The 19835-nt window shown below is 44.6% G+C and overlaps 1 protein-coding gene across 2 annotated transcripts in view; it reads left to right on the plus strand.

Moving 5' to 3' along the window:
* Nucleotides 1-19835, plus strand: part of DNAH7 (dynein axonemal heavy chain 7) — a 163843-nt gene that overhangs the window by 35692 nt on the left and 108316 nt on the right. For both annotated transcript variants that reach the window (XM_053360481.1, XM_053360487.1), the window contains exons 18-21: nt 1239-1425; nt 8946-9139; nt 12381-12579; nt 18461-18601. In XM_053360481.1, coding sequence (XP_053216456.1) covers nt 1239-1425; nt 8946-9139; nt 12381-12579; nt 18461-18601 — 721 coding nt within the window. The remainder of the gene's footprint in view (nt 1-1238; nt 1426-8945; nt 9140-12380; nt 12580-18460; nt 18602-19835) is intronic.

Consider the following 19835-nt stretch of genomic DNA (forward strand, 5'->3'; position numbering starts at 1 on the left):
AAATAAGCAGGCAAATTGGACAGGTCTATGGATTTGATACCATCGACCATGAAATCCTTCTGGACCATCTAGAGGAGGTGGGAGCTGGGGGCACTGTTATACAATGGTTCTGCTCCTTCCTCCTGGGCCATGTCCAGAAAGTGGTGTTGGGGGATGAGTGTTCAGACCCCTGGGCTCTCACTTGTGGGGTGCCTCAGGGTTCCATCCTCTCCCCCATATGCCTCCTCCTCTGCATTAAACTGATCAATCTAGAGAAAAAGTAGAATTGTTTTTTTTTTAAAAAAACCTTAATGCAGTAGGTACTGAGATACAAAAAATGTCTGTGTATGCAATCATCATCATCTTCATCATCATCATTATCTCTCCCATGTGGGTTTGGGCTGGGTGTTCATTAGTATGCAGATGATACTCAGCTCTACCTCTCTTTTAAATCAGAACCAGTGAAGGCAGTGAAGGTCCTGTGTGAGTGTCTGGAAGTGGTTGGAGGATGAATGGTGGCAAAAAGATTGAGGTTGAATCCTGACAAGACAGAAGTACTGTTTTTGGGGAGGGGACAGGGGGCAGGCGGGTGTGATGGACTCCCTGGTGCTGAATGGGGTAACTGTGCCCCTGAAGGACCAGGTGCGCAGCCTGGGAGTCATTTTGGACTCACAGCTGTCCATGGAGGCGCAGGTCAAGGAAATACACAACCACCTGACTTTTAGAAGACATCTGAAGGCAGCCCTGTTTAGGGAAGTTTTTAATGTCAGATGTTTTATCTTGTTTTTAATATTCTGTTGGGAGCTGCCCAGAGTGGCTGGGGAAACCCAGCCAGATGGGCAGGGTAATAATATTACTAACAACAACAACAACAACAACAACAACAACAACAACAACAACAACTATTATTATTGAAAATTAGTTACACCTTTTATGCTCAACATTAATAGCCTGAGACTTTTTGGTACAGAATTTGCATTTCACTGCATAGTATGGACTCCCCAACCAACAGAGACTAGGATGAGAAAGGGAACAGGGCATGAACCATTGTGTTGTTGGGTAAGCACAGGCTCTGGAACTGCTTTCCTTTGTGATACCATGAGAGGGAACTACCTCGGAGCTAGCATTTTTTCCTTACTCCCAGTTCTACAGGTGTATGAAGTTTTTAGACTTACTATGCACCTTGTTGGGCGTTCATCCCAAGAGAAAGGTTGCTTCTGTAAGCAAGGTTCTAAAACTCTGTGTGTTCTGCTTTGCAGGGAATGGGAAGCAAAACTTTTGCTGGTGCAGGAGATCCTGGATGAATGGCTCAAAGTTCAGGCCACTTGGTTGTATCTGGAGCCAATTTTCAGTTCTCCCGACATTATGGCTCAGATGCCTGAAGAAGGGAGGCGATTCACCTCTGTGGACAAAACATGGAAGGACATCATGAAATGTGCCATCCAGGTAACATTTGTTCTGTTTTTGAAACAGCATACATAATGTGGTCTATGATCCACCCATATGATCTAGAAATCAGAAAAGAAATACTGATGGTAACAAAAAGGGAATTGTGGTTTGTCTTACTAAGCTCAAAAATACTGCTTAAAATCAATTCAGAAATAAAGTCTGTCCTAAACTAAATTGCACATGCTGAAAGCTATCCTGTTGGAAACTAACCATTGTTAACTTGAAGGAATATTAGGAAGATTCTAACAGAATGCATTTAATTGTAGGAATGAAAGATGTTATAATTGTGAATGTAACTCAGTGTCTTGAACTTACTCTGATGTTTACTAAGTAGCATCAATTTCAAGCGGGGTTACTTTCAATTACAGTGGTACCTCGGGTTACATACGCTTCAGGTTACATACACTTCAGGTTACAAACACTTCAGGTTACAGACTCCGCTAACCCAGAAATACTACCTCGGGTTAAGAACTTTGCTTCAGGATAAGAATAGAAATCATGCTCCGGTGGCACGGTGGCAGCAGGAGGCCTCATTAGCTAAAGTGGTGCTTCAGGTTAAGAACAATTTCAGGTTAAGAATGGACCTCCGGAACGAATTAAGTACTTAACCCAAGGTACCACATGCGTTTTCGGCTGCAACTGTATATCTGGTCCTCAGTATGCTTGCTCAGAAGTAAGTCCCAATAACTTCAGCAGGACTTAAATTGCAGTTCTGGAATACATTGCTGGGAAGCACAGTGAACTTAGTGGAACTTACTTCTGAATAAGCATGCAAGGAAGGAGCCTCTTCACCCCCATCCTTCAGCCCAGACACTGAGGTCCAGTGCCGAGGGCCTTCTGGCGGTTCCCTCACTGCAAGAAGTGAGGTTACAGGGAACCAGGCAGAGGGCCTTCTCGGTAGTGGCACCCGCCCTGTGGAACGCCCTCCCATCAAATGTCAAGGAAATAAAGAACTATCTTACCTTTAGAAGACACCTGAAAGCAGTCCTATTTAGGGAAGTTTTTAATGTTTGATGTTTTATTCGTATTTTTAATATTCTGTTGGGAGCCACCCAGAGTGGCTGGGGAAACCCAGCCAGATGTGTGTGGTAATAATAATAATAATAATAATAATAATAATAATAATAATAATAATAATAATAAGGCTGCAATCCTGTGCACACTAGGCATTGTGGGAGACACTGAGCTGCCCCTGCTCCATGTCTCTTTCACCCCCTCTTCCCAGTAATGTCTACTTCAACACTATATGTGAAATAGTGTCGTTCCGGCTGTCAGCAGCCATTGGGGGTGGGGTGGGGGTGGAGCATAGGCAATGCAAAGTCCCATAATGCGTTTGTTAAACTAGATGTTATAAGGAACAGAGCAAAGCAGTCACAGTAGCCCAACGACCCGTATAATGCCTATTCTGTCCTTATTAGAGGATAAACCACAGGGAACTCAGTGGGATCAGGCCCTTAGGCTACAGCCCTGTGCACACTTAATTGGCACTAGGCAAGTGGAGCCTAACCATGCAAAGGTTTGGATTTGCATATCGTAAAAACGTGGCGTTCAAAATGTCATCTGCTCCTTTGTAGGTCGAATGTAAAAGTTCTGGGTGCAAGTCTTGGTATTCCTGCCTTATTACAAGACATCATCATGCTGATCTTGAAGTGTGTGTGTGTGTGTGTGTGTGTGTGTGTGTGAGCGAGAGAGAGAGAGAGAGAGAGAGAGAGAGAGAGAGAGAGATTGTTTGTAGATAGAGCCATAGAATCATAGAATTGGGGGACAACAAAGATCCTCTGCTCTCTGTGATATTTTCATTTCATTTCCCTGTTTTCCTTTAGCTTTGTTGCAATGTAATTATAAAAACTTCATAAAAATTATTTGACGACTGAAAATAGAGCTCGGTGCTTACGACGAACAGTCTGGTAGCTCATTCTGCCATTCCATTTCCATGCACATTAACTCAGGATCCTTTTCCCAGAAGGTGGCAGTGTGTGTCTAGGATTAGCAACTGGGTTTTATAGTTGTGAACAAAAATCCCCTATCATTGTAAACTAAATTTAAGCCTGCGCGTTGATTTTCTGACTTGCTGTTGTGTTTTATAATTGCTGCGAGAAACTGTAAAAATCCCCATTGCCCTGTGTTTTACCCCAGATTTAAATAGGCTTTATCTGTGTGGCTCAGTGCAATGAGGACGAAATTGCTCTTTTGATTTTGTCCTGGTTTCTGATTAAACGAATCGAATAAAGGCGTGATCTTTATCAACGTGGGAAGAGAAATGGAAGTTAAAGTATCTTCGGATATGGAATTTGGCATAATAACAGACCAGAGATTCTTTTTCCATGCCCTGGCTTAGCCGCAGTATAGTTTTATTTCCCCCACCCCCCGCAAATAGCATCAGTTCTCTGTAAAATCTTGATCCATGACTGCCTTGTTTATTCCTGATGTTCCATCACAGTTGTAGCTGTGAAATATAGCCAGAGGAAATCATGAAAATGGGTGGCTGAAGCCTGTGCTAAAATGTGCTAAAATGTACATTTATTGCAGCTACCGCTTGAGGGTGCTCATGTGGCGTCAATCAGAACATTTTTCTCTGGGCTGAGGGTGAAAGGGCATAGAAAGCATCTGGGGGACAGGAGAGGAAAGATTACCCAAAGCTTATTTTATTATTTTTATTTATTATATTTGTATATTGCCTTATACCTGCAGGTCTCAGGGCGGATGCAACATAAAATCACAATTTAAAAACCCAAAATATAGTCATACCTTGTGTTGTGTTTGCTTTAGGTTGAGCATTATCAGGTTGCGTCCTGCGGTGACCCAGAAGTACCGGAAAGGGTTACTTCCGGGTTTCGCCGCTCGCACATGCGCAAACGCTCAAAATGATGTCACGTGCATGCGCAGAAGCGGCAAATCGCGATACGCGCAGACGCGGGTTGCATTCTTCTCATGTTGCGAACAGAGCTCTGGAATGGATCCTGTTCGCAACCAGAGCTACCACTGTACATAATAAAAGTAAAAAACAAAAATAACTCCCCCAACACATTTTAAAAGGCCATTGGATGTCAAGAAATAGCAGTGCCAAGGATACTTTGAGAAGGAAAATGTGTTTTGTAGGGATGGTGTACATCAGGGGTCAGCAAACTTTTTCAGCAGGGGGCTGGTCCACTGTAACCTCAGGCTATGTGGGGGGGCCAGACTATATTTTGAAAAAAAATAATGAACGAATTCCTATGCCTCACAAATGCATTTTAAATAAAAGCACACATTCTATTCATGTAAAAACACAAGGCAGGCCCCACAAATAACCCAGAGATGCATTCTACTCATGTAAAAACATGCTGATTCCTAGACCGTCCGCGGGCCAGATTTAGAAGGCGATTGGGCCGGATCCGGCCCCGGGGCCTTAGTTTGCCTTCCATAGTCAAGGAAGCATGCTGATTCCAAGTTCACTCACTCCAGTGTAACAAGATTATTTGAAAACATTTCTACTTAAGAGTAAAGGAATGAGATGAGAGGGAGGAGTGTCTGCTTGGGTAGGGTAACATTTAAATCTGTTTCCCCATTCATGTAGCTTATTGCCATACTCAGGTCATTGGGCTTGGGATCATTGTCTTAATTATGGGCACAAAATAAGCGTTTAAGCATGTTAAGTTCAAGTTGCGAAAGGGAAGCAGCTGTCTAGACCATGCAGGGTTTCTGACTGCAGGATCCATGTCATGTAGAGAGAGGGAAATGAGAGAGGCTCAGTGGCTGGAAGAAGCTGACACTGGCTGGAGGAAACCAAACACAACACTATCTCTGCATGTTAAATCTTCTTATTCTAGTTGTCTTCTTATTCTAATTGATGAAGAACGGGTCCGTAGCTGAGTATTAAATATTTTCATCCCAATGACCCTTAAGGGAATCAGGTAACTGCAGCAACTTCCTGCCCCGTCCATTAAAATGGAAAAAATATATACAGTGGAACCTCGGGAAGGGAAGGGAGTTTGGACTTGATACCCCGCCTTTCACTCCCCTTAAAGAGTCTTAAAGCGGCTAACAATCTCCTTTCCCTTCCTCCCCCACAACAAACACCCTGTGAGGTGAGTGAGGCTGAGAGACTTCAAAGAAGTGTGACTGGCCCAAGGTCACCCAGCAGCTGCATGTGGAGGAGCGGGGAATCGAACCCGGTTCACCAGATAACGAGACCACTTCTCTTAACCACTATACCACACTGGCTCTCGGGTTACGGTGGGGATCCGTTCCAGAGGCCCTGCCGCAACCTGAAAACGACACAACCCAAATCATCACTTCTGTGCATGTGTGGTGCGATTTAGCGCTTCTGCGCGTATGCGAACGGCACGATCCCAGAAGTAACCCATTCTGATTCTTCTGGGTTTGCGCCAGTCGCAACCCGAGGGTAACGTAAGTCGGAGGCGATGTTACCTGAAGCTCCAGTGTATACAAATTTTGCCATACTAGAACTAGGGGTGGGCGATATATCATCCAAAACCGTATCCAAGGCCATATTATGATATCGGTTTCATAACCTTTGACCTGGCAATATATCGCGAATCATGATGTGTGTGCGCTATCCGAAAATCACAGCGCGGGGAAAAACTGTGAAGCCAGCCAAGGCCTCTACATAGCTTCATCCTTATTTCAGACATTGTGATATATCAGTATATTGTGATGGTTAGCTGGTGATGGTATCACAGTGTTGAAAACCAGCCCTAATAGAACATACACATATCTTTGTATGCCCATTGACCTCCAATGTAGTAGAGCAGTCAGCAAGAAGCAAAAGGGAATTCTGCAACATTTCAAAATCCGCCCGGATTTCAAATTTTTAAAATTTGATGGCAGTATATCATAGAAACATGGAATTTTAGAATTGGAAGGGATCAAAATCTCATCTAGTCTAACCTCCTGCTGTAAACAAATCTTTTGTTCAACGTGGGGTACACACCCATGTTTCTCAGATTAAGAGTCTCATGCTCTACCAACTGAGCTATTTCATGGCACTTGACCTCAAATTTCATTATCTCCGTTTTAGAGGAAAGGTAAACAGTTAAAACCCACATTTACTAAATTCTGTTGAAAATAGTGGAACAGATACTGTCCAATATTAATTGCTGGCGAAGGCCAGCTGTTAGTAGCTGTCAGATACTGATTGCTTCAGTTATTGGAGCTTGTCAAATACTAACCCTTACTCAAATGAGTTTTAATAAATAAACCGAGTAATTAATAACTAAATCTACAGATGCCTTCTCTCCTCTGTAAAACTGAAGCGTGGGTGCCTCATCTTAAATGCTTCCTCTCATATGATGTTTGTTAAGATATGTTAAAAACAATTCACTTTATTTCTTTTTTAAAAAAAGTGTTGCTTAATTTAGTAAATGATTTTTTTTTAAAAAAGCGATTCATTAGTAAATTCATTTGTTAAAGGTCGCATGCCTGTTTCTTTTTTAAAAAAATAAGATTTTGTTAAAGCTTTTTCATAATACAATAAGATAAAAGAAACTAATCTAAATAAAAACAAAAACAGAGTGAGAGAGAGAAAAGAAAATACCAAAGGAAAGCCAAAAAATAGAAGGAAAAAAGAGAGGAAAAAGAGGAAAAACAATAGGACTTCTGATTATTTGTCAGTTACATATGTAAAAGAAATTACTCAAAATATTCACTCTAGAATGACATCCAACTGATCTACTTACTGTTGAGCAATATTTCCCCAATCCTCCAACCCAAATGTGCCAGATTAATTCGTTTTCCTTTTCATACAAGAAGTCCAAAAGGGCTTCTCTAATTACTGTTACTGATAAATATGAGCAATAGTTTTTCTCTAATCAAACATATCAACTTTATCTCCGATAACTTCAACAACCATTCCTCCATATTAAACAACCGTAAATCTTACAATCTATGTTCACACAAGAGTCTCTCTACATATATTAAAATAATATTCCACAGTTCTTTTCTTATTATGCATTTCTTAATTTGCACCCAATTCCATCACTTCCGTTCCCTTTTCCTGTTGTATTAGCCGTGGTTTTCCATCAGGTTGCATCCTTTTCTCTAATGTTACTGCATGCCAGAGTTAGTTATAAGTCAGCTGTCAAGATTCCGGCTGGTAGCCTGTCGGATGCTCTCAAATATTGGCTATATACATGCCAGCTGTCAGATACTGTACAGTGTTGAAATAAAAACTATGTTGAGAAGGCTCAGTGAATATTCACACATCTGTTTATTCCTTTGTTTATTTATTGAGAACATTTATATCACACCATCCCAGCTCGAGACTGAACGAGTCAAAGTGGCAAACAAGTACAGGATATTTTAAAAAGTTAAAAAAAAAAACAACCAATGAGAAAGCTAACAGCAAAAATATCAGCAAAGCCACAACTGAAAAGTAGAATAGGCAGAACGCATTGGCCAAGGGAAAAATTCAGGAGGTGTGAAATTCAGAAGCAGTTGAGAAGAGAGAAGAGGAGTTAGAGGAGTTCAGTGTTGGTTTTTTTAATAATTATTTTAAAATTTGTGTGTCCTTGCTTCTTAATTTGATCCATTTACATGGTTTTATATGTTTTGTGGTATATTATGCATTGTGACATGCCATTATTTTTATTGATTATACTTTAATAATTCTTTATTGTAATTGTTAAGTGTAAATTGTTTAATTATTATTTGCTGACATTTAATTTTACTGCTTACTTTTAGTTTCTAAAGGATTATTGAATGCTGCTTTATTTGATATATGTTGATTATTTTAAAGTTATGCTTTTATTGCTTTTTTTGTAATTAGGTGTTTCTTCCGCCTTGTGTAGACAGTCGTACCTTGGAAATTGAATGGAATCTGTTCCGGAAGTCCGTTCGACTTCAAAAATGTTCGAAAACCAAAGTGTGGCTTCTGATTGGCTGCAGGAAGCTCCTGCAGCCAATCAGAAGCCACAGAAGCACCGTCGGATGTTTGGCTTCCAAAAGAACGTTCAAAAACCAGAACACTCACTTCCGGGTTTCGTTTCGTTCTGGAGCTGATTTGTTCGGGAGCCAATGTGTTTGAGATCCTTGGTACAACTGTAGTAGTAATACAGAAAGGCGGTATACAAACTAAAAGTGAAAAGTGAAATGACATGAAATGACATGTCACTGCCACAGAAGGATCAAGGGAACTTTCAAAGATGATTCATTATCAAAAATGTACATGATTCATTATCAAAAATGTACATGATCAAAGATAATTCATTGTCAAAAATATACAGAGGAAAACGGAGCCAATTCCTCTCACCTCTGGGCCTTTCACCTTCTAGAGCAGAGATGTGAAAACAGTGACCCTCCATATCTGGTTGGACTACTGCTCCCAGAGTCCCATTCCATTGGCCTCACTACCTGGGGCTGATGGGAGTTGGAGTCCAGCAACACTTAGCTGCTCACAGCTTCGTTGCTCCTTCTTTTCGAGCAACTGAGTCCCTAACACAACAACAACAACAACAACAACAACTGCCCTTTAGATTGAGATAGTGCTGATTTTTGTAATCCTTTCTTCCTTTCTTCAGGACAAGCATGTTCTGACGGTAGTGATGATAGACAAGATGCTGGAAAAACTGAAGAAATGCAACGAGTTCCTAGAACTGATTCTGAAGGGGCTGAATGAGTATTTAGAAAAGAAACGCCTCTTCTTTCCCAGATTCTTCTTCTTATCCAATGATGAGTTGCTGGAGATTCTCTCAGAGACCAAAGACCCGACACGGTATATAGTATTGGTTGATACGCAGCCGTAATTCACCTTAATGAAGTTTTCACATGCTATGAGGCAACAGTGAACACATAGACACCTGTTCCTTATATATTGAAAACATTGCCATCCCTCTTGTTGTAGCCCTGACTTTATTTTTCACTACTTTGTTTCCTGTGTCCCCTTCACAACAGGGGTAGGAAGCCTTTTTTCCAACTGAGGGCCACACTTCCTTCTGGGGCAAGCTTCTGGGGTCCACATGTCACTGATGAGTCAGGCAAAAGTGGAAAGAGCAACAAATGTAAATTTCAGCTTTGTACAATGGGCTACTTTCTCCATAAACTCTCACATCCTTCTCTATCATCCATCCAGGGAAACAAGATACGTGATCCCTTGGGGGGGAGGCAAACTGAGGCAGGGTGTGTGGGGTTGACGAGCGGAGCAAGTCCATGGGATTTCTGTAGATTTCTACACTTTGGATCACGATCTGCATTCGGATCCAGAGTGGGCTGGAATGGGTCCAATCCCAGTTTACAAATGGGATTGTGTGTGTGATCATACACTGTCCTAGGCACTTATATAGATGGTGCTGACCTTTAAAGCCCTAAATGGCCTCGGTCCAGTATATCTGAAGGAGCGTCTCCACCCCCATCGTTCTACCCGGACACTGAGGTCCAGTGCCGAGGGCCTTCTGGCGGTTCCCTCACTGTGAGAAGCCAAGTTACAGGGAACCAGGCAGAGGGCCTTCTCGGTAGTGGCGCCCTCCCTGTGGAACGCCCTCCCAACAGATGTCAAAGAGAACAACAACTACCAGACTTTTAGAAGACATCTGAAGGCAGCCCCGTTTAGGGAAGCTTTTAATGTTTGATGTATTACAGTATTTTAATATTTTTTTGGAAGCCGCCCAGAGTGGCTGGGGAAGCCCAGCCAGATGGGCGGGGTATAAATAATAAATTATTATTATTATTATTATTAAATATAGATGCTCTGCACCCTAGATTTTGCAGATGAGATTCCATGGATTTAGAACTTGGACTCTGTCTGTGGAGGTTCTATTGTAAATGTGAAGTCAAACATGCAACCATGAGGGGGGAGCAGGTATGCTGCAGGATGGATGGGGGGGCATCTTAGGGCCCCCCCGGGGGGGGGCAGAAGCATCTCTCCAGGTCTTTGTTTGTTTGTTTTTATTGAATTTATATATCACCTTGTATCTGGGGGTCTCAGGGTGGTTCACAGAATAAAATCAAGACATAAAACCACAAAATGCATAATACAGTGATACCTCGGGTTAAGAACTTAATTCATTCTGGAGGTCCGTTCTTAACCTGAAGCACCACTTTAGCTAATGGGGCTCCTGCTGCCGCCGTGCCGCCGTGCCGCCGGAGCACGATTTCTGTTCTAATCCTGAAGCAAAGTTCTTAACCCGAGATCCTATTTCTGGGTTAGCGGAGTCTGTAACCTGAAGCGTATGTAACCTGAAGTGTATGTAAGCCGAGGTACCACTGTAAAAATAAAAACAACAACCCAATAGCTTGTCCCCCCCCCAAAAAAAACACATTTTAAAAGGGCATAGGATGTAAATCAAATCAACCAAAGGCCTGGTTAAAAAGGAACGTTTTTGTCTGGCGCTTAAAGGTGTATAATGAAGGCGCCAGGCGAACGTCCCTGGGGAGAGCATTCCACAGATGGGGAGCCACTGCAGAGAAGGCCCCGTTCTCGCGTTGCCACCCTCCAAACCTCTTGAGGAGGAGGCACTTGGAGAGGGGCCTCAGAAGGTGATCTCAGGGTCCAGATGGGTTCATATGGGAAGAGGCGATCCTTGCGGTATTGCGGTCTTGAGCCGTTTAAAACTTTATAGGTCAAAACCAGCACCTTGAATTGGGCCCAGAAACTAACTGGTATCCAATGCAGTCGGACCAGGATTGGGGTAATATGCTCAAACCGTCTTGCTGCGGTGAGCAACCTGGCCACTGAATTCTGCACCAGCTGAAGTTTCTGAATCTTCAGAGGCAACTCTATGTATAACGCATTGCAGTAATCTAACCTTGAGGTTACCAGAACGTAGACAACAGTAGTTAGGCTATCCCTGACCAGATAGGGGCGTCCGAAGCTGATGGAAGGCACCCTGAGCCACCGCACATTGGCTTTGCCCATTCTTCATCTCACATGCCTCACCAGCTCTTTTCTGCACTATCCTTGAATGCTGCTGTGTGTCCTATAATTCTGATAATATGTAGTTAGAGGTGTGTATACAGTGGTACCTCGGGTTAAGAACTTAATTCGTTCTGGAGGTCCGTTCTTAACCTGCAACTGTTCTTAACCTGAGGTACCACTTTAGCTAATGGGACCTCCTGCTGCCACCGTGCAATTTCTGTTCTCATCCTGAAGCAAAGTTCTTAACCTGAGGTACTATTTCTGGATTAACGGAGTCTGTAACCTGAAGCGTCTGTAACCCGAGGTACCATTGTATAGATGGCATTGTTTTGTGGCTGGAATGTAGCTCCTCTCTCTTTTTCTGCTGGCCACGGCCACCTCTTGCACATGGCTATTGGAAGGTTTCAGCACAAAAGGAATGTGCTGGGAAAGTTTCTCTGTCCCTACTTATAGGAAGTGGGCAGCGCTAACAGAAGACTCTTGATCCTTGTACAGGTTGAAAGTCTATACAAGACTGATGGTGTGAAGCAATCAGGCCTTTGGCACGAATAGCTGTCTGACAAATTGGTCAGAAGGATGGTTATTGATCACAGTGGTAAAATAACATTGGGTGGCTGTCTTAATGCTTGCTGGAAACTGTTCCAGATGTACTTACAGAACACTTAAGCACAACACCTCTCCACACACACACACAAACAACAACAACAAATCTGAAATGAAAAATGCCCGAAATCATTTTATGTGTTAGGCAGCAAGGTAGATTTTTCGAAGTTACCTACTATTCCTGGTACATTCTAGCTATTTGCTGGAAATTTTCTAGGACTGTTCCAGTAGATGCTTATTTCCATGTTCAACATGTTTCAGAGAGAATTTACAGCAAATGGTACAGTATTTAATATGCAGAGTGTATTGTTTGTGAGACTGAAAAATGGGGATGAAAAATGCTCTCTGTGGATAGAAGAAACTGCTCTGACTCATTGAGATAGTGTGAGGCTATTAATCTAAATATACAACACACAAACAACTTGTTCTTTGAAGGCGTCATAACTTGTTGCTTAACGCACCATTTGTTTCTTAATTCCCCTCTTTCTTATTTCTGCAGGGTGAAGCCTCACTTGAAAAAGTGCTTTGAAGGAATTGCTAGTGTGGAGTTTACCGAAGTCTTGGATATCACGCACATGAAGAGCAGCGAAGGAGAAGTCATAGCCCTCATTAACACAATATCAACTGCTAAAGCTAGAGGTCAAGTGGAAAAATGGCTAGTTGAACTGGAAGCAGCGATGGTCAACTCCATCCACAAGGTAACATATATCACATTTGGGTAAACGCCAAACAAATAGATAAAGCTAAACTACAATAAGGGCAGGGATTAACATTCCAGTTTAACCAAGTGAAGGGAGATGTATAAATTTAATAAATAAAAAGAGTAAAAGCAAAAAAGGAGTGTTAACTCGCGTTAAATACACTAGTCAGATTAAATCAAATAAACAAGAAATATTCGGTGTTATGTTGGAGGGGATGCCAGGAAATAGGGAATTATGTTCACATGTGGTGGGGGTGTAAATATGTACAATTTTGGGGGCAAAGGGTGTTTAAAGAGATAGCAGAAACCACTGGGTTTCTCTGACTGAAAGTCCAGAGGTAGCATTGTTATCAATTTACGATGGGGGTGGAAGGTTTGCAGGCTAGGAATGACTTGCTCACAAATTTATTGACAGCTGCACAAATTATTATAGCTAGGAAGTGGAAGGGGCAAGCAGAATACAAAATGGAAGAATGGTATAAAGAGGTGTGGGATATAGCTGTTAATTACCGTATTTTTCGCACCATAGGACGCACCTAGATTTGGGGGGGGGGGAAATAAAGGGGAAAAAATTTATTCCCCCCCCGCCAGGCGCGGGGCTGGGGCGGGGGAAGCCCGAGCTTCCCCCTCCCCCAGAACGGGACCCAGAGCCATGCCGAAGCTGCGCGCAGCTTTGGCATCGCTCTGGGAGCTTGCGGGGCTGGGGGAGGAGGAAGCCCTCCGCCAGCCTCCAAACCATGTCGGGAGACAGCGGGATGGCGCGCTGCGCCTCTCCCGCTGTCCCCCGAGTTTGCGGGGCTGGCGACGGGGAGGAGCAGACTTCTCCCCGTCGCCAGCCTTCTAGCCAAGTCGGGGGACAGCAGGAAGGGCGCACTGCGCCTCTCCCGCTGTCTCCCGAGTTTGCGGGGCTGGCGACGGGGAGGAGCAGGCTTCTCCCCCCCCGCCAGCCTTCTAGCCAAGTCGGGGGACAGCAGGAAGGGCGCACTGAGCCTCTCCCGCTGTCTCCCGAGTTTGCAGGGCTGGCGACGGGGAGGAGCAGGCTTCTCCCCCCCGCCAGCCTTCTAGCCAAGTCGGGTGACAGCGGGAAGGGCGCGCTGCGCCTCTCCCGCTGTCCCCCAAGTTTGCGGGGCTGGCGACGGGGAGGAACAGGCTTCTCCCCCCCGCCAGCCTTCTAGCCAAGTCGGGGGACAGCGGGAAGGGCGCGCTGCGCCTCTCCCGCTGTCTCCCGAGTTTGCGGGGCTGGCGACAGGGAGGAGCAGGCTTCTCCCCCCCGCCAGCCTTCTAGCCAAGTTGGGGGACAGCGGGAAGGGCGCGCTGTGCCTCTCCCGCTGTCCCCCGAGTTTGCGGGGCTGGCGACGGGGAGGAGCAGGCTTCTCCCCCCGCCAGCCTTCTAGCCAAGTCGGGGGACAGCGGGAAGGGCGCGCTGCGCCTCTCCCGCTGTCTCCCGAGTTTGCGGGGCTGGCGACGGGGAGGAGCAGGCTTCTCCCCCCCGCCAGCCTTCTAGCCAAGTCGGGGGACAGCGGGAAGGGCGCGCTGCGCCTCTCCCGCTGTCCCCCGAGTTTGCGGGGCTGGCGACAGGGAGGACCAGGCTTTTCCCCCCCGCCAGCCTTCTAACCAAGTCGGGGGACAGCGGGAAAGGTGCGCTGCGCCTCTCCCGCTGTCCTCCAAGTTTGCGGGGCTGGCGACAGGGAGGACCAGGCTTCTCCCCCCCGCCAGCCTTCTAACCAAGTCGGGGGACAGCGGGATGGCGGCGTTCCGCCTCCCCGCTGTCCCCCGAGCTTGTGGGGCTGGCGGTGGGGCTCTCCTGAAGCCTGGAGAGCGAGAGGGGTCAGTGCGCACCAACCCCTCTCGCTCTCCAGGCTTCAGCGAAAGCCTGCATTCGCACCATAGGACGCACACACATTTCCCCTTCATTTTTGGAGGGGGAGAAGTGCGTCCCATAGTGCGAAAAATACGGTATAAATTAACATGTGCTATTAAGGTAAGATGGGGAATAGCCGGGAGAAATGATTCTGAGGAGATATGGAGGATGTTTGTAGAATTTGTACTGTTAAAATGGAAAGGGGTCAAACCATCGCAAGAGGCGTTGAAATTTTGGGAGGTTGGATAGTTACAATGGAATGGCCTCGGTGGTGGGGTGCACATTTTTATTTTTATTTGTTTATGTTTATTGCTTTGTAAAAAAACATTCAACAGACTGAATAACCCCTGATCTTAACCAGGGGTTCATCTCTTTCATCTATAGCAGCTCACTCATTCCCTCTCTGTCTCTCACACAAAAGAGGCCTCTACTCTGTGCCAACTCTGTGGCTGTTGAGCATCTTGAAACCTTTCACCAACTCCCCAGTCCCTCCGGGCTCTCATCCTGAGTGGTGCGAATCTTTGCCCACAAACACCTACAGCAGAAACATCCCTCATTTTTATGGTAGCAACAGAGCAAAAAAATACAAACACAGAAGGGAAAGAAGGGAGAAATAAGCCATGGCTGGTGTTTCCCCCCTTTTCCTGGTCCTGACACGCTCCCCACAAGTGGGGCCATGCGATATCTGGTTTTCAATATCATGATACAGTGATACCTCGGGTTAAGAACTTAATTCGTTCTGGAGGTCTGTTCTTAACCTGAAGCACCACTTTAGCTAATGGGGCCTCCAGCTGCCGCCGGAGCACAATTTTTGTTCTCATCCTGAAGCAAAGTTCTTAACCCGAGGTAATATTTCTGGGTTAGCGGAGTCTATAACCTGAAGCGTATGTAACCTGAAGCGTATGTAACCTGAGGTACCACCGTATATCACCAGCTGAACACTGTGATATACTGATACAGTCACACCTTGGTTTTCGAACAGCCTAGTTCTCGAAGATTTTGGCTCCCAAACGATCGAAACCTGGAAGTGAGCGTTCTGGTTTCTGAACGTTCTTTTGGAAGGCGAACGTTTCTGAACGTTTTGGAAGTCGAACGGACTTCTGGAACGGATTAAGTTCGAGAACCAAGGTTTTGCCTTTTGCTTGTCATAGAGTCATAGAATTGTAGGGTTGGAAGGGACCACGAGGGTCATCTAGTCCAACTCACTTTTGCCCAAATGTTTTTCTGGAATTTTAGATCACAAATATTACAGACTGGTAATGGTGAGTTCTGCCTGATATTGGGGGAGGGGGCTCGTTGTGTGTGTGTAACGCCACTTGTGTGATGCCACGCATGTCGGGAGGAGTTCATGTACCCTGCTGCCGCCGCAGGGAGACCTGGCAGGGCCCCTCAAGATGGGGGGGGGCGTGCTCAGCCCCATCCCCACATACTTGGGGGGGGGGCTGAGATGTCCGCAGCCCCATAGAGTTGGTGCCTATGTCTGTTAATTATCTGGCCCAATAGCAGCAGCTGTTTTAAGTTTTTGAAAATGTGTACAGGTGAAACTCAGAAAATTAGAATATTGTGGAAAAGTTCATTATTTCAGTAATTCAACTTAAAAGGTGAAACTAATATATGAGATAGACTCATGACATGGCTCCCCAAATCAACACAGACTGTGGAAACTTCACATTGGACTTCAAGCATCTGGCATTGTGTGCCTCTCCATTCTTCCTCCAGACTCTGGGTCCTCGGTTTCCAAATGAGATGCAAAAGCTGCTCTCATCAGAAAATAGATTTGGGGAGCCATGTCATCAGCTGGTGTTGGTCCACTCTGTTTGATTAAGTCCAGGGTCAACGCAGCCATCTACCAGGAGATTTTGGAGCACTTCATGCTTCCTTCGGCAGACGAGCTTTATGGGGATGCTGATTTCATTTTCCAGCAGGACTTTGGCACCTACCCACACTGCCCAAAGTACCAAAACCTGGTTCAATGCCCATGGGATTACTGTGCTTGATTGGCCAGCAAACTCGCCTGACCTGAACCTCATAGAGAATCTATGGGGCATTGCCAAGAGAAAGATGAGAGACATGAGACCGAACAATGCAGAAGAGCTGAAGGCTGCTATTGAAGCTTCCTGGTCTTCCATAACACCTCAGCAGTGCCACAGGCTGATAGCATCCATGCCATGTCGCATTGAGGCAGTAATTGATGCAAAAGGGCCCCAAACCAAGTACTGATTACATGTGCATGCTTCTACTTCTCAGAGGTCCAATATTGCTGTATTTGCAGTCCTTGTTTTGCTGATTTCATTTAATATTCTAATTTTCTGAGATTGTTAATTTGGGGTTTTCATCAGCTGTACGCCATGATCATCACAATTATAACAAATAAAGGCTTGAGATATCTCACGTTGCATGTCATGAGTCTATCTCATATATTAGTTTCACCTTTTAAGTTGAATTACTGAAATAAATGAATTTTCCCACGATATTCTAATTTTCTGAGTTTCACCTCTACATGCATGTGAATTGGACTGTTGCACTCAGAGAGGGCCTGATCCACAGTGGAGGCTGTTGGTGTGGTGTAGCAGAGGACTCAAGGAGCCCCTATGTTATGCTGGCTCAAGGCCTCTGTGGGCAATCAGGGATCCATAAACAGAGACTTCAGGAAGCCTCTTGGAAGAAATACACAGTGCAAAATTTGCTCTCTATCCATTAAAGGAGAAGGGGAAGTTGTTCGGTCTGAATCAATGCATCCTGCTAGTACGTGACAATCAGAGCACAAGTACTGTGGCTCCCCCTGACAAATTTACAGCCCAGTCGTATTTCCCATGAATTGGTTAACAGTGAAGGAGAAAAACAAAACAAAAACTACAGTGCTAACGAAGTTTTATTGGTGCAAATGAAAGAATAGCAAATGAAAGACAATTTCTGTGGGGTTTGCTGACAGCATGCCACAGGATGAATACAGCCTGATTAAAAATGGTCAATTGGCAGCTTTCTTTTCTGAATCTGTTTTTGATGAAGCTCACTTCATTTGCTCTCTTGGTCTGTTTTCGGCATCTTTCGTGCCTTCCTTTCCTATTGTACTTTTTATAAGGCACTTTACTCCAATTCTCGTGGCTCAATGCTTAGACTGAAAAGCGTCGTTGAACGTGCTAATCTTTAAACACGTGATTGCACTCCTTTTGTGTTCAATCAAGGCTAGAACAGGCTTCCAAACAATCCTTCCAGTGCACTTAGAGGTGGAAGTTGATTTGTTCCTCTCAGAGTGAAGGGAGAGCAATCTTTGCTGCCAAGGAGTGTGGTGGAGTCTCCTTCTTTGGAGGTCTTTAAGCAGAGGCTTGACAACCATATGTCAGGAGTGCTCTGATGGTGTTTCCTGCTTGGCAGGGGGTTGGACTCGATAGCCCTTGTGGTCTCTACCAACTCTATGATTCTATGATCTTAAATTCAGGTGCTCAGAACCATGGGCAAGCTGCAAAGGGACGCCATATTTGCATTTTGTAAGATGTTTATCTGGTTCAGATGCTTGCTTGAGCTGAAGGGAGGAATAATAATAATAATAATAAATTTATTATTTATACCCCGCCCATTTGGCTGAGTTTCCCCAGCCACTCTGGGCGGCTTCCAATCAAGTGTTAAAAACAACACAGCATTAAATATTAAAAACTTCCCTAAACAGGGCTGCCTTCAGATGTGTTTTAAAAAGAAGATAGCTGCTTATTTCTTTCACATCTGAAGGGAGGGCGTTCCACAGGGCGGGCGCCACTGTCTGGCCCTCTGTCTGGCTCCCTGTAACCTCACTTCTTGCAATGAGGGAACCACCAGAAGGCCCTCGGTGCTGGATCTCAGTGTCCGGGCTGAACGATGGGGGTGATGCAATTTAGGCATTATGGAGTGCCAAGGTAATAACCCTGTGTGGCAGAGATTAGGCTGTGAGAATTTTAGCACTGCTTTCTTCCCTCTAGTTGTAAATCTGGGCTTTCCTTTCATATCCACTTGGTTTTTCTCTGACACATTTCCTTACCTTCAGGTGATTGGTTTTGCGATAGAAGCCTACCCAAAATCTCTCCGTATAAACTGGGTAAGGGATTGGCCTGGACAAACAGTTCTGTGTGTATCCCAGACTTTCTGGACCTTGGAGGTCCAAACAGCTATTAAAAATGGCCAGCAGGTAAGCATATCTTTTTAACCACATCATCTGGGAAAATGGGGCTCACCAGCCCGAGAAGGTAGCTTGTCTAGGAGAAGGAAAACTCCACTGCCTTGTGGGAAATAGGGATGCAGGAGAAATTCGCTTTGACTCGTACTTTAATGCAAGCCTACCTAATTCGCACTACCTAGGACAATACAGGAACTGAAAAGCAGCTCTCCACCGAAATCCGAAATCCGCACTTCTCTGAATGTTAGAATGCAGCTCTTCTACCAAATAATGCATACAGAAATGTGCAAATTAGGGGGACACGTTCATAATAATTCAGCAGAGAACATACAAAATGCATTATGTTATGGGAAATTGCTTGCAAAGATGTGTATATCATTAGTCAAAATTGCATCTATAAAATTTATATTAGGAGAAATGTGATTAAAACTCTGGTGATTTTTTGTGCAGACAAAAAAGCCAAACAAAATAATAATGTCAAACAAAAATAATAATGTCAAAATGTGGTTTAAAAAAATGGAAAACCAAGAGAAATCCCCAGTGATCAATTTGTCTATTTCAGTACCAACAAAGCTGGCTCTCTCATTCCCAAACTGTTTTTACAGTAGCATGCAAATATGCAGTACTTCATTTTTAAAACTGCATCACCCTGAGATTGTGTTATAGATACAAAGCTCTGCCATTATCCTCCCCTCCCCCAGGAAAATGTTTGAACCTGAGGGATAATAGAATTGTAGAGTTGGAAGGGACCACAAGGATGATCTAATCCAGCTTCCTAAGTTGTTTTGAAGTTGTTTTATGCTTCAAGCACAAGGGGCTGAATCTCAGGGCCTTTGAATGGAGTTCTCTTAATGCAAAGGGAGCATTCCTGGCACCTGCAAAACAGAAGAGAATGTCTGATTTTCTCCCTTGCACACACTGCAAATTACTACTACTACTACTACTACTTTATTACTTATACCTCACCCATCTGGCCAGGCCTCCCCACCCACTCTAGGCAGCTCCCAACAGAATAGTAAAAACTCGATAGAACATCAAACATTAAAACTTCCCAAAACAGGGCTGCCTGGAAAGTCAGATAGTTGTTTATTTCCTTGACATCTGATGGGAGGGTGTTCCACAGGGTGGGGGCCACCACCGAGAAGGCCCTCTGTCTGGTTCCCTGTAACCTCATTTATCACAGTGAGGGAACCAACAGAAGGCCCTCGGAGCTGAATGATGGGGTTGGAAGTGCTCCTTCAGGTAT

This window comes from Podarcis raffonei, chromosome 1 (genome assembly GCF_027172205.1).
Source record: "Podarcis raffonei isolate rPodRaf1 chromosome 1, rPodRaf1.pri, whole genome shotgun sequence".
NCBI classification, from domain to species: domain Eukaryota; kingdom Metazoa; phylum Chordata; class Lepidosauria; order Squamata; family Lacertidae; genus Podarcis; species Podarcis raffonei.